This window comes from Bubalus kerabau, chromosome 9 (genome assembly GCF_029407905.1).
Source record: "Bubalus kerabau isolate K-KA32 ecotype Philippines breed swamp buffalo chromosome 9, PCC_UOA_SB_1v2, whole genome shotgun sequence".
NCBI classification, from domain to species: domain Eukaryota; kingdom Metazoa; phylum Chordata; class Mammalia; order Artiodactyla; family Bovidae; genus Bubalus; species Bubalus kerabau.
Window position 1 is genome coordinate 50,546,370 of NC_073632.1, and position 14,070 is coordinate 50,560,439.

Genomic DNA, 14,070 nt, shown 5'->3' on the forward strand with positions numbered 1-14,070 from the left:
AAGGTATTTCTGGCAGCAAGAGCTCTCTAAGGAGACTGTTCATCTTACTTCAGCAGACAGAGTTGTTTTAATACAAAAAGTTAACTAAAACATGCAGCCTGTTTGCTACTAGCCGAGGAGAGAAGATGGCTTGTCAGTTTTCAGTATCTTCTTTTACTCCCGTTTATCCTTATAAGTGATCTTTTTAAACTCTACCAATTTGTTTGTTTCTTATCTCTCTTGAGATACAGTAGTGTTGTGGACTCCCCCAGTTCATCACTGATCTTGTGAGTAATGAGATTTCTTTTCCAGTTGCCATGTTGTTCTTATCTCTTCTGCAAGAATAAAATATTTAAGCCCTAAATATAAAACCTGAACAGAAAGGAAGTTCTAAATTTCATTACAAATTATCTTTTCTTATGTATCCCCAACACCCCCTCCCCAAATCAGCTCAGGGAGCCTTTTTTAAAGCATTTTTAAAATATATATTTATAGCTAGAAATTATAAAAGCAAGTCTAAAAAAATCTTTTTTAGCAGTGATGGAATCCAGTTAGATTTTCTATTTATCACCAGATAGCACAAACTCAACTGTTATGCTTTAGATTTTCAACAAAGGATGCTAAAAGTGAAGGTAGACTTGGACCATACATGAGATGAGCACAATGTCCTATTTTTTTCCTTTTTAATCACACTATTAATTTTGGAATAATTTTAGATTTACAGAAAAGTTACAAATATGTTACAGAGTTTTTTATCCCTCATCTCATTTTCTCTATTGTTAACATGTAATACAAACATGGTACATTTGTCAAAACTAAGAATCAGTAGCAGTTCATTACTATTAACTAAACTCCAGACCTTTATTCAGATTCTGCTAGCTTTTCCACTAATGTCTTTTTTCTGTTCTGTGATTCAATCCAGGATACCACATTGCATTTAGGTGTCATGTCTCTTTGTCTCCTCTGCTCTTTGACAGTTTATCAGTCTTTATCTCTCGTAATTTTAACAGTTTTAAGGAGTAGTGTCAGCTATTTTGTTTATTATCACGTCTCAGTTTGGGTTTGCTTGATGTTTTCCTTGTGTAGACTATGTTTTCCTCGTGTAGTTTATGTTTTGGGGGGGAATGATACCACAGAAATAAATTGCCCTTCTCATCACATAATATTAGGGGTACATTCTATCAGTATGACTTACCATTGTTGATGTTAACCTTGAGTTATCTGGCCAAGGCAGTGTTTGCTAGGCTTCTTTACTATAAGGTTACCTCTATGCCCAATGCTCTGTTCTTCATAAGTCACTAAGTCCAGCCCATGCTCAAAGGAGAGGTATAATTAGAGTATCTGCATAAATTATTTGAAATTTTGTAAGGAAGATCTGTCTTTTCTCCCTCATTCATTTCTTCAATCATTTGTATCAATATGGACCTGTGAATATTTATTTTATACTTAGGGTTATAATTCCTTACTATGTTACTTTGCTGTTTGGGTGGTTCCAACTTGGCAGATGGAAGCTCTTTCAGGTTGGCTCTTAAGTCCGCATCCTTTCAGGTTTTTTGAAAACTTCTTTACTTTTTGGCACTGCAGGATGCTATGGGCTCATCTTGTATTTTCCCTACCCTAGTCCTAGAATCAACCATTTCTCCAAGAAGCCCTGGTTCCATGGTTAGTGGTATTTATAAACCAATATCTGGGCAATGAATATGCTCATTGCTACTGGAATGTCACTGTTTCTAGGCCTTCTCAACAGACAGACCAAGGAAATACATGTATATATACTAATTCTCATATATATATATATATATATATCACATTTGTAGTTATTTCTGTATCTTTTCATCTGTATATTAAGCTAAACATCAGTTCATACTGATAACGCTAACTAATCCCGTACCATAGAATTGTTTTAGCTTTCCCCTTTTGTTTATCTGAACTTTTTAGCCTGGCTTCCACCGTCTGTCATCCATCTCCTTATTTCTTCAACTATGGCATACAGGTAAAGCAGTTTCAGAAATGTTAACGTTTACCACTATAAGAACAACCTGCCAACTAGAAAACTGTTTACGTACAGTTCCTTTTTCTTCTACCCTTTTTGTTTCCAATCAAAACATGATTTTCCAAAGTAATTTTAAGTCAGCTCCTTCCTTTTTTTTTTTTTCTTGTACCCTTTTCAGTGAGATTATGTCTGCATTCCATCTTGAGGTCCCCAGCCTCTTGGTTGATTTTTTTTTTTAATGTGCATATATTAAAGTTCACTTTTTGTGTTGTAGGGTTCTTTGTGCTTTACCAGATACACAGTATCAGGTATCCACCTCTCCAGAATATTTCCTCCACCCTAAAAATTCCCATGTGCCCCTTTAGTAAACTGCTCCCCCACTCCCCCCTGTTTTTCTGTACTTTTAGTTTCACCTTTTGGAGAATGTCTTATGAAGAGATTTGCATAATATGCAACCTTTCAGGTCTGCCTTTTTTCACTTGGGAAGATGCATTTAAGTTTTATCCATCTTATCTGAATCAGTAGCTTGTTCTTTTTTATCTCTGAATAGTATTACATTGTATGGATGTCTCACAGGTTGTTTGTCCATTACCCTGTTGAACAATATCTTGGTTGCTTCCAGTTTTTAGTGATTATGAATAAAGCTGCTGTAAAAACTTACATACAGATTTTTGCATGAACATGTTTTCATTTCACTTGGGAAAATAACTAGAAACATGACTGCTGAGTTGGTTATATGCTGGGTATATGTCTAACTTGGTGAGAAACTGCCAGACTATCTGAAGTGGCTGTTAACATTTTGCATTTCTGTCAGTAGTAAATGAGAGTTCCTGTTGCTCTGCATCCTTTCCTAGTGTAAGTTTTAATAGTGTCCCCTTTCACTTTTGATAAGTGTCCTGGTTTGTATGATAAGCAATGCAGTGTTAAGTAAGCATAATGACATATTCTGTCTTCTTATGTTTTGTGACTCTCTTTGTGAGGAATTTTGGTGACTCTGTTGAGTCCAGTGTATTTTGTTGTTGTTGTTGAGAGAGATGATTTTCCTCATTAGAAGCATGATTTTAGATCTTATAATTTCAGTAATTGTGGATTAAGGAATAAATAGGTAAAGGAAATCAGAATTAAGTAATTCAGTTGGCTAAATGGTTGACATTGTGTAATGATGCCAGTCTCCTTGTGAGCTTCCTCGTTGTGATATCACTCTTCTAGTCGTCTATTCACTTTCTTTAATGGCACCCACAGGCAATTCTGTGCATTTTTTTTTACTTTTAGTTTTGCAGTCTGACCATAATTTGGACCTTTCTAATATCTCAAAGGATAGAGAAAATGAAATCATTACAGCTTATAATGTAGTTCTGTATCAGACTTAAGGTTGAAGCCTCTAGGGATAGATAGCAGAGCCAGAAAGCCATCTTTGTCTGTGGAACATCTGCATAGTAACTGTGGGTACCCGTTATCCTCCAGATCTTTATGTCTCAGTGTTATTTTAATTTTCATATTTATTCTTTGGATTCCAGATTAGATATGTTGGTTAACCATTGGCATGCTGCATATTAGCTTTATCTTGAAGCCAAACAGAGCAAATAACGCTTTTCTTTCTTTAAAAAATTTCTACCGTCAGATCTCTTTACTTACTCTTTCTTATTATACAGAAATAATGGTGTCAGTAAAAACAAAGGTTAAAGATTTGCTAAGAAAATTTATGAGCATCTCATTTGTGGTATCTACCCAGGGTCTCTAGAGACAATTCATTTAAATGAAAATTGCTTATATTTCTAGAAATCCAGGCTGCTGCTTCACTTTGTCATGCAAGGGAGAATTCTGCTCACAGGTCAGAGGCCACAGGTGTATCTACAGGCCTGTCATCTCATCTTTAGGACCCGCCAACTAACCTTTCTGATCTTTTTCACAGGTGGTGGAGAGAAGATGGGGAACAATGCAGTTTCCAGATGTCAAGGTCTAAGTAGGTCAAGTCAGACCCTCTTTGGGAATGTCTAGTCCACAGTGGTCAGGATACCAAAGCATATTGCAATGGTTAGCAGAAAATTGACAAGCCCATCAGAATTATTTGAGGAGATGGCAGTTTGTGGATTAAATTGCTCCATTAGTGATTTTCCTTTCCTTAGATTGAATTCAGATATAAGATTCCTGCATCTACTACTATGGGAAAAAGATAAAAGGGAGAACCCTAACTTTGGACTTCCCTGGTTAATTTTTATTCATTTATTTATTTTTATTGAAGTATAGTTGATTTACAATGTTGTGCTAATTTCTACTGTATATCAAAGTGATTAAGTTTTATATATGTATTTACATATATATACATTCTTTTTTATATTCTTTTCCATTATGGTTTATTACAGGATATTGAATATAGTTCCTTGTGCTAAACAGTAGGACCTTGTTATTTATCCTGGATTATTTTAAAATTTTCCATTGCTTTAGATCTTGAGGAAATATTTGAAGGTTTCCTTTATTAAAAAGTGATTGCTGCTTAATGTTCTTTCAAACTCAGAAAATCACTTATGGTGAAAGTAAAAAATTAAGCTTTTGAAAGATATTTCTTCTTGATTAAATGTGATTCGGATAGTTTCAATGTTAAAGATAATAAACCCAGCATTTTGCTCTGTCTGAATCTTGAGAGCACCAGGCATTTTGGACAAATCAGTTAACAAGTTGGGCCTCATTCTTTCGTAAAATGAGAAAATTTAGACTAGTGAGCTCTTGGATACCTTCCAACTCTATAGTATGTAGTCTTATGACATGAGTGGCCATATTAGATTTTACCCCAAAATGAATAATTACCAAATAATGTCAATGATTTAAATGTAAACCTAGCCCTGCTGTGAGCCTTCATAAAACACAGAACAATGTTTACTGTGTTCAAATGACATTTTAATATAGGATCAACTTTTTAGTTTTTGTTTTTTAAAAATCTATATCCCCAATTATAATTGTTTAAAATTATAATCTTTCAGCATGTATCTAATATGCATGAGGTTACTTGTCTAATTTACAGATATCTTTTGTAAATTGTTGTGATTCCTGTATATGGGAATTCAGAAGAAAAGTTCAGCACCAGATTTTTCCCCTTGTGAATATATATAGCTATTTCTTAGTTTTTAAAATGTGTTAGAGTTGATTTTCGAAGAGGAAACTTTGCAGCTGCCTTTTCAAAGACGCTATCTTAGGGGACAGGCTAGAGAATGAAGAGAGTGGGGAAGGGAGGTTAACCTCACCTTCACTTAATGTGAAGTTCCAAGGTAGATGTTCTGTTTACTTAAGAAGCAATAAGACATTTAAGTATTACATATGGTTTTCTGGAGACTTTTACTGTGCCTTTCATGGGCTATCTCTTGTTCCAGTAAGCCACCCTGTTAGATACTTTAAGCAGTGTATTTTTGCTGATGTGTACAGTAGTGATTTTTAAAGATGGAATTGGCAACACCTGGAAACTTACAGATTTGATGAAATTTCCAGGCTATATAAAATTGCTGCTGTGAACTTAACATGTAAAAGAGCATTATAACGCTGCATCCGTGAATGCTTGGCCTGGTGTGGTTGTCTGTTTCTTGGAATGGACACAGAGAAAGAAATTAAAAGGCACAAATAAATAAATTAGCTTTCTCTTTTTGTGTCTTCATCAAACCAGCATTTGCAGAGATTCTTCTGTTCCACCTCTCTTTATAGTCCACCAAACATTTCATATTTGAAAGACTGTATGAAGCTTACTCCTTTGATCCCTCCTCTTTGAAAGGATTCCCAAATGCCAGCAATCCTCCTAGTTAAGTTTTCATTCAACTTTTCTTTTGTTTTGCTTCATAATTTAGTGGTAAATTACAGATTATTTGTTTTTTAAAAGATGTTTCAGCGTGCAGATTTGAGCTTTTAATTTTCTTGGTTTCACCGTCCTATAGTAAAAATTAGTCTATCTGGCATTAACTGAAACTTCCTCACTGAGTACACATGCAACAACAACCTAACATAAAGAATAATGATAGTTGGTTACAGCCGTGACCCTAAGGCAGTGCAAGATACCTAAATATTGTCTGATTTATTCAAGAAAGATAAGATCACATCAACTCAATTTGTTGTACATTTCGTTCCAATTAATTTGACAAGTACTGATCTATGTTTAGTGAGTGGATATTAACCAGACCGCCCCATTCCCTAGTCTAAGAGGGTACAAGCGTGTTTGTTGTGTTTTATGTCAACTCTGCTGTAGAGATGGTCTGTATGAAAGATGTTTTTAATTAAAAATTCAAGAAGGTAATACTGGCACCCTTTATATTAGGATCATGTTCTGAAGATTTCTCAAATCTTCAGTTAGTCAGTTCAGTCGCTCAGTTGTTTCCAACTCTTTGTGATCCCATGGACCACAGCATGCCTGGCTTCCCTGTCCATTACCAACTCCTGGAGCTTGCTCAAACTCATGTGCATTGAGTCGATGATGCCATCCAACCATTTCATCCTCTGTCGTCCCCTTCTCTTCCCGCCTTCAATCTTTCCCAGCATCAGGGTCTTTTCTAATGAGTTAGCTCTTTGTATCAGGTGGCCAAAGTATTGGAGCTTCAGCTTCAGCATCAATCCTTCCAATGAATATTCAGGATTGATTTCCTTTAGGATTGACTGGTTTGATCTCCTTGTAGTCCAAGGGACTCTCAAGAGTCTTCTCCAACACCTCAGTTCAAAAGCATCAATTCTTTGGCTCTCAGCTTTCTTTATGGTTCAACTCTCACATTTCAAATCTTTCCTCCCCTCAAAATGGTCGAAGGCTAAAAATAGAAAGAGATGGAATTCAGAACTCAGTACTCCTCTGGAAAGCCTCACTATAGCAATACTTCCTTCTAACCATTTACATTCCTAGAATTTTTTTTGAAGATTCATTTGAGCAAACTTTTACTGAGCGCTCACTATATATAAGATAATGTAATAGGAAATAAACAACAGGGTCAGGAATGAAGGGAAATAGAACTATGCTATTGATAGTTTTATGGCTGTCAAGGACTTCACACTCTTAACAGTTCCTTAAATTAACTTTCAGGCCTATAGTTATAAATCTGGAAGAGTTTTGGTATGTTTTATTTTTGAAATTTGTTTGAGCATTTTGCAGCAGTCAGCTGGAAAGCACCAGGGAGGGGAATGATCTATTCAAAAGTCCAGAAGTGCGTGTGTGTGCTATCTTAATATAGTTTTATTGAGATATAATTTACATATGATAAAATTCGTCTTTTAAAGAGACTAGTTCTTTGAGTTTTGGTATACTCACAGAGTTGTACAGCCATCGCCACTTTCTAATAATTTTATAACATTTTCATTGTTCCCGAGAGAACTGAACTCATTAGTGGTCTAATACTCCACCATCAACCTGAGGTGACCGTTAATCTGGCTTCTTTGTTTATGGATTTGCCTATTCTAGATATTTCATGTAAATGGAATTATAGAATATTTGTGTTTTTGTGTCCGGCTTATTTCACTTTGCATAATATATTCAAGGTACATCTGTTTTGTAGCATATATTAATACTTAATTTCTTTTTATGACCGAATAGTATTCTGTTATATGGATTTGCCACATTTATTTATCCATCAATCAGTTGCTAGATATTTGAGTGTTTAACTACTTTTTTGCTATTACAAATAATACTGCTGTGTACATGTGTATGTAAGTTTTTATATAAGCTGTATGCTCTAGTTTTGCTTGGATCATATGCTGACTTTGTTTAACCTTTTAAAACTGTTTTCCAAAGTGACTATATAACTTTTCAATTCTATTATCAGTGAGTGAGGGTTCTAGTTTCTCCATACCATCATCAACACTTGTTCTCTCTTTTATAATTTTAGCCATCCTAATGGATGTGAAGTGGTATATCACTGTGGCTTTAATTTGCATTTTCTAAAGGGCTAATAACATTGAGCCTCTTCTCATGTGCTTTTTGGCTACTTGAGTATTTTCTTTGGAGAAACATCTATTTGAGTCCTTTCCACATCTAAAAATTGTGTTATTTGCATTTTTGTTGTTGAATTGTAAGAGTTCTTTATATAATCTTGGTACAACTCTTATCAGCTATATAATTTGCAAATATTCCCTTCCATTATATGGGTTGTTTTTTCACTTTCTTGAGAGTATCCTCTGTAGCACACAAGCTTTTAATTTTTATGATATCCTACTTATTTATTCTTTTTTTCTTTTGTTGCTCATGTTATATCTAGGAAGCTATTGCCTAATTCATGGTTATGAAGATATACTCCTGGTAATTTCTTTTAAGAGTTTATAGTTTATTTCTATGATCCATGTTGAATTAATTTTTGTATATAGTGTGAGGTAAGAGTCTAGCTTCATTCTTTACTATGTAGCTACCCAATTGTCCCATACCATTTATACTGTTCTTTCCACATTGAATGAACTTGGCACCCTTGTCAAAGACTAACTGATTTTAAATGTAAGGGTTTGTTTCTGGATTTTCCAGTCTATTCCATTTATCTGTTTGTTTATCTTTGTGCCATTGATACACTGTCTTTATTATTTTTGCTTTATAGTAAGTTTTGAAATTCCACACATGATATTTTACTTTTTACTTTTCCTCAATGCCCACATCTTTTGGTTACCAGTTTTCAAATCTCACTTTTTAATATTTTTCAGGCTGGTTTGAGACTGTGCCCCTACTAACAATTCATTGGTTTAGGATCTTAATTATTTGTTGTTGTTGTTTTGTTGCCCAGCCCCACCCAAAAGCATTAGCTTCTTAACTGGTTGTTTATGTTAATCCATTCAGCCATTTTTGTTTTTTATCTGCTGCATGTGACATATAGGTATTGGGGGGTGTAACAATGAATATGTCAGATATTATCTATATTCTCCTAGACTTTACATTCTAGTTGGGGAAGCATAATAAATAAATTTAAAACAATTAGACAGTGTGATGAAGGAAATGAAACAAAATAATCTTTATAAAAGTTAATCTAATTACTTTCCTGATTAAAATTCTTAAGTAACTTCCCATTACTTTCAGGATGGAGTTCTTATTTCTCATTTAATTTTAATATTATCTTATCAAATTATAAGAGAACTTTTTTCAACATTAACATCTTTCTAGTAAGTTCCCTGCTATCTTCCTTTGTGAATATTTGTTTTTTCATATAAACTGTGTATCTAGCATTAAACCTCTTAAAATTTTATCTGTAGCTGTAAAAAATTTGCAACAGGCTCTTTTTATCTTAACATATTGGCTTCCATATTGTCAATATTGGCTTGTATATTGTAGTATACTTTAATTAAATACTGAATTTTAATGAAATATGTATAAGTAAGATGAAGTATTTTAAAGTGTATTGACATTCTAAAATGGAAGTCAAAAAGTACAGCTGCACAAGTTATCCCGTAATGAAAGCATTCTAGGTGCACTGCGTGAAAATCAGTCATAGCAGATCTGTCTGATTGTGGTCTTTGAATGTGCCAGATGTTCTAAATATTAAATTCTGCCTTTGACCATATTGCCTAGCTTGTTTAAAAGATATCTAATGAGTTTACTACTTCAGTTTCTTGGATATGGTAAGTAAACATAAGCAGTATCATAAGAAAAAATGAAACATATCCATAAATGAGGTTAAAAAAAAAATCTCATGTCGAAGATGACCAAGAGGATGAGTCAGTTTTCTGTTGCCATAAAGAAATTCTGTTGTTACTGAGTATTTAATAGTATTTTAAATATACTTTAAAGCTCTTTGATTTAAAATTGTTTTCTATTTCAGTTGGTGATGAAACACAAAACCCAGAAGACGACAAGGGCTGGATTTGGCCCCTTTCTAGCCTTATGATAATGGAGATCAGAGTCAAGAAAAGCACCTTATCTCCTAGCTCAGTAGTTAACAAATATTTATTGAATGCTTACTGTGTAACACATACTGTTTTATGCGCCAGGCATGCAGTAATGCCCATGGCAAACAAGGTTCCTGCCACAGTAGGGTAGAGTGATAAAGAGAAATGACGGGATGGTGTATAATATAATCAAGTGGGTATTGTTTTACCTAAAATAAACCTTAAATTTTTTCTTTTACCTCTTTTAGCACTTTCTTTGCCTTAATTTAGATTATTAATAACTTTTGGGGAAAGAAATAGTAGAAAAATAAATCTATATCTCTTGAGACTTCCAGTTTCTGCTCTAACATGTGAAGAGCTTAGAAGTTGTTCCCCTTCTTACAACAAGAAACTGAAAATCAGTAACTTTTAATATACTTCTCAGAGTTGAGGTCATAGGACAATCACCACTCTGAAAACTAGAGAGACAGGTGAATACAGATCACGAGCTGCTGCAGTGTATAGGATCACTTAAATGATAGCTTACTAGTTGCCTGAAGACTGAGTGTGGACTAGCTTGAGACTTAAGAACTCCTGGGAATCCAGTCTAAGGAGATTCCCACACTTTTATGACTTTTATCTCCAGGTATCTCACCACTTTTTCATGTTGAAGATCTGAGAAAAATCCCCTTATGCTTCTGACAGGTGGAAAGGGAAAGTAAGCATTTTGAAGTGCTCCCAGTTCTATTCTCAGTAAGGAGGGCCAACCCTCCAAGGAAACTCCTAGAGCTTTATCTCACCTTCTGCTGCTGCTGCTAAGTCACTTCAGTTGTGTCCAACTCTGTGTGACCCCATAGACGGCAGCCTACCATCTCCCCCGTTCCTGGGATTCTCCAGGCAAGAACACTGGAGTGGGTTGCCATTTCCTTCTCCAATGCATGAAAGTGGAAAGTGAAAGGGAAGTCGCTCAGTCGTGTCAGACTCTTCATGACCCCATGGACTGCAGCCTACCAGGCTCCTCTGTCCATGGGATTCTCCAGGCAAGAGTACTGGAGTGGGGTGCCATCGCCTTCTCCGTTATCTCACCTAGGAAAGGGCAATTAGGCAGCTCAGCCCCCTGTATGCTTTCTTTCTCATATAAGGGGATGCAAAAACACTAAGAATTTCTTCTTTAGAGGGACTCAGACCCACTAAAAAACAACAACAAAAAACCCCCCAAATTTAGCATCAAAGGAGTGAAAATAATGAGTTATAATTCATTAAACCAAATAAGAACATGTGAGTTCATACTGATGAAAATAGATAGGTAGGTAAAAGAAAAGAGAAATTTCTTTGTTAAAGTATCAATATAATGCCAACTATGAAAGTAGAAAGAATAATTGAAATAGAAAATCAGCAATTGGCATCCATCAAAATAATAATTGTTTTAGGCAAAAATCATCAATAGACATTAAAATTGGTAGGTAGTTTATCAGTAATGGAATATTTTGATAGTTTCAAAGTATCTACCCATAATATTCTTATTAATTACTAAGGGAAACATAGTAACTGCTGACACAGCCTCCTTTGGTGTCTGCCGCCAAGGACTTTAGGGCTCTGGATACGCGCGGGGCTCTGGGCCTTTGGACCGTCACCTGGCGCCCGATTTGGCCCTTGCGGCTGGAGCTGCCTGCCCGGGCCTGTGCACGGGCTCTTGTGTGTGCGTATGACTGAGCCGACTCGCGGTGCCACCTCTGGTCTCTGGCCAACCCGAAGGCGGCAGGCGAGGCAGAATGGGTCTTCTATCCTGTGTACTCCCTGCAGCAGGCACCCGGTGGTGGCTGGGACGACCTCCATCCTGTAGGCTCCATGCCACGTGTCAGGCATTCTCCACCTGGGGAGAAATAGTAACTGGAGAAAACCAGCAGATACCACCTTAACTAAGTTGTAAACCCAGCCTCACCAATATCGTGACAAACTGACCTCAACATTACTTCCATGGTGTTCCTGCCGAAAATGCATAACCTGAAATCTAATCATGGGAGAAATTAAGAAAGGCTCAATATGGGGGACTTTCTACAAAATAAATTTTAAAATTTTGCTTTCAAAAGAAAAAGACTAAAAAACTGTTCCATGTTAAGGAGACTGACAACTGAATGCAGTGTAATCTGGGATTTTCTTTGGCTGTGAGAGGCATTTTTGGGATGACTGGCAAAGCCAAATGGAGTCCGTTGATTAGATAATCATATCGTATCACTGTTAATTTCCTGATATTTGTACTGAATTATATAAGAGAATGACCTTGTTGTTAAGAAATACACAATGAAGTAGTTGGGGTAAAAGCTCATCAGGCTAGCAACTAGCTCTCAAACAGTTCAGGAAAAAAATGAGTGTTTTATATAGAGAAAATAATAGAGCAAATTGGTAGACTGTTAAATTTGGAGAATCTAGGTGAAATGTATGTTGAGATTCTTTCTCCTAGTCTTACAACTTTTCTATGAGCCTCAAATTATGGCAAAATTAAAAGTTAAAAGGAAAAAATTGCTCAACAAAAGGAGTTTTGCTCTAAGGCACTTGAGAAATTATTAATTTATATTTGTCCTCCTAAGGACTTTAAACATTTCTCTTTTCCTTCTTAGTCTTGTTGGGGAAGGAAAGGAGACTCTCGAGTAAAAAGTGACACTCTTGGTGATCATCTGATAAGTACATAGAAAAAAAGAAAGAAAGGGAAGTCGCTCAGTCGTGTCCGACTCTTTGAGACCCCATGGGCTGTTCAAATGATCTGTTTTGTTTCTGACCTGAACCACTGTTTTTCTTCTTAGGCACTTGGTGCTTAGGAAAAATGTGGCTTAAATGCCTTTCTCAGTGTATGTGTTGGAATGATACAGCTTCAGTAAAGATGTTTTACTCACCAAAAAGTGAGTATTTCAGAAGACCTAAGACATGGTCACCATAACTGCAGCTTGGATACCTGAATCCAGAGACTTACCTTCAATCTCCTGGGTGGCTAGGATAAGCTTATGCTAGCTACCATATCTGACACTATTAATGTCAGCTGGGTAGTGTTGGACATACAAATTCCTACAAAAAAAATGGAATCCACAGTGGAATTGGGGTCCCTCCATTTTCCACAGTTCCCCTTTGGTAATGATATCTAACTGCTCTTTGATCGTCTCTATCAGGATATTGACTGTGCATTTAAAATTGAATTCCTCATCTCAAACCCTTTTTTCCTACAATCCAATATCTACTTGGTTGCTCAAACTACAGATCTGGAACATAGCCTGAATTCTTTCTTCTTCATGATTCTCTAATCTGTATTCATTGTAACTCCTTAAATTTCTGACCGCTACCTTTCTCTCAGTCACTACTATTACTGCCACAGTTCGGAGCTGCATCTTTGGCCTCTGTTCTCCACTCCCCCTCTTCCCCCCACCAAAGATATCTGATTTTTCTATTGTCAGGTCCCCCACCCCCAACCCAAATCTATATGCTGTATAATCTGTTGAAGTGATCTACTGAAATATGCCTTTACAGTCTTTGGTGGTTCCCATTTCCTGCAGAAAAACTTCAAGCTCTTTAGCTTGTATTACAAAGTGCTTATTATCTAGCAACTACCTACCTCTCCATGTCATTTCTTGCCACTTATTACCTTGTATTGCCTCTGCACTGCAACAGTAGTAGATTTCTTAGAGTTCCAGGGTGTAACCAAGTTGTTACTCAACTGAGTTTTTGCAGATGCTGTTTTCTCTATGTAAAATGTTTTTCCTTCTCTCTCTACTTGGCTAAAGAGCTTACTTTTCTAAACATGGTAGAATGTAATCATATGGAACCCCTCTTGTTGCAAGTATCCCACAGTATATAAAAAACAAATGGTGTAGTTTAAATACACAGCTTAGCTCACAAGAAAAATAGCAGACTCTCAGAATGCTAGAAGGTAAGACATACCCCAAAGTCACAATAAGTATATTACAAGCTAGTGTTGTGTTGGCCTTTAGTGGGGAGAGAGAGTTATTGGACCCAGAAATAGACTCTCCTGAGTTGGGGCTCGAGTCTTAATGTCCATTCAGAGACAATGAACCCTTGGGCTTTTAAGATAAAGAGAGTTGCATACCCTTGCATAAAACCAAAATCTTTGAAGGGCTACACAGAGAGAAAGGCTATCTAGAGAAATTTTATGCTGGCTCAGGAAGACTGCAAGCAATGTTGTTTTCTTAAAAAAATAAGGGCACAGATTCAGAGGTTTAAAATGAGAATATTTCAATTATAAGGACTGTGTTGCAGGAAGGAAAGAAAACAGGTTTCTAGCCAAAGGCTGGGGA

General features: G+C 36.1%; 1 protein-coding gene across 5 annotated transcripts in view; it reads left to right on the top strand.

The window, feature by feature from the left end:
• The window catches only part of PDSS2 (decaprenyl diphosphate synthase subunit 2), a 280,931-nt gene that overhangs the window by 50,058 nt on the left and 216,803 nt on the right, over positions 1-14,070 (top strand). For 4 of the 5 annotated variants that reach the window (XM_055535288.1, XM_055535291.1, XM_055535290.1 and 1 more), the window contains exon 2: positions 3,885-3,935. The exons of the other annotated variant lie outside the window; for it this stretch is intronic. In XM_055535288.1, coding sequence (XP_055391263.1) covers positions 3,885-3,935 — 51 coding nt within the window. The remainder of the gene's footprint in view (positions 1-3,884; positions 3,936-14,070) is intronic. 5 annotated transcript variants of the gene reach the window in all.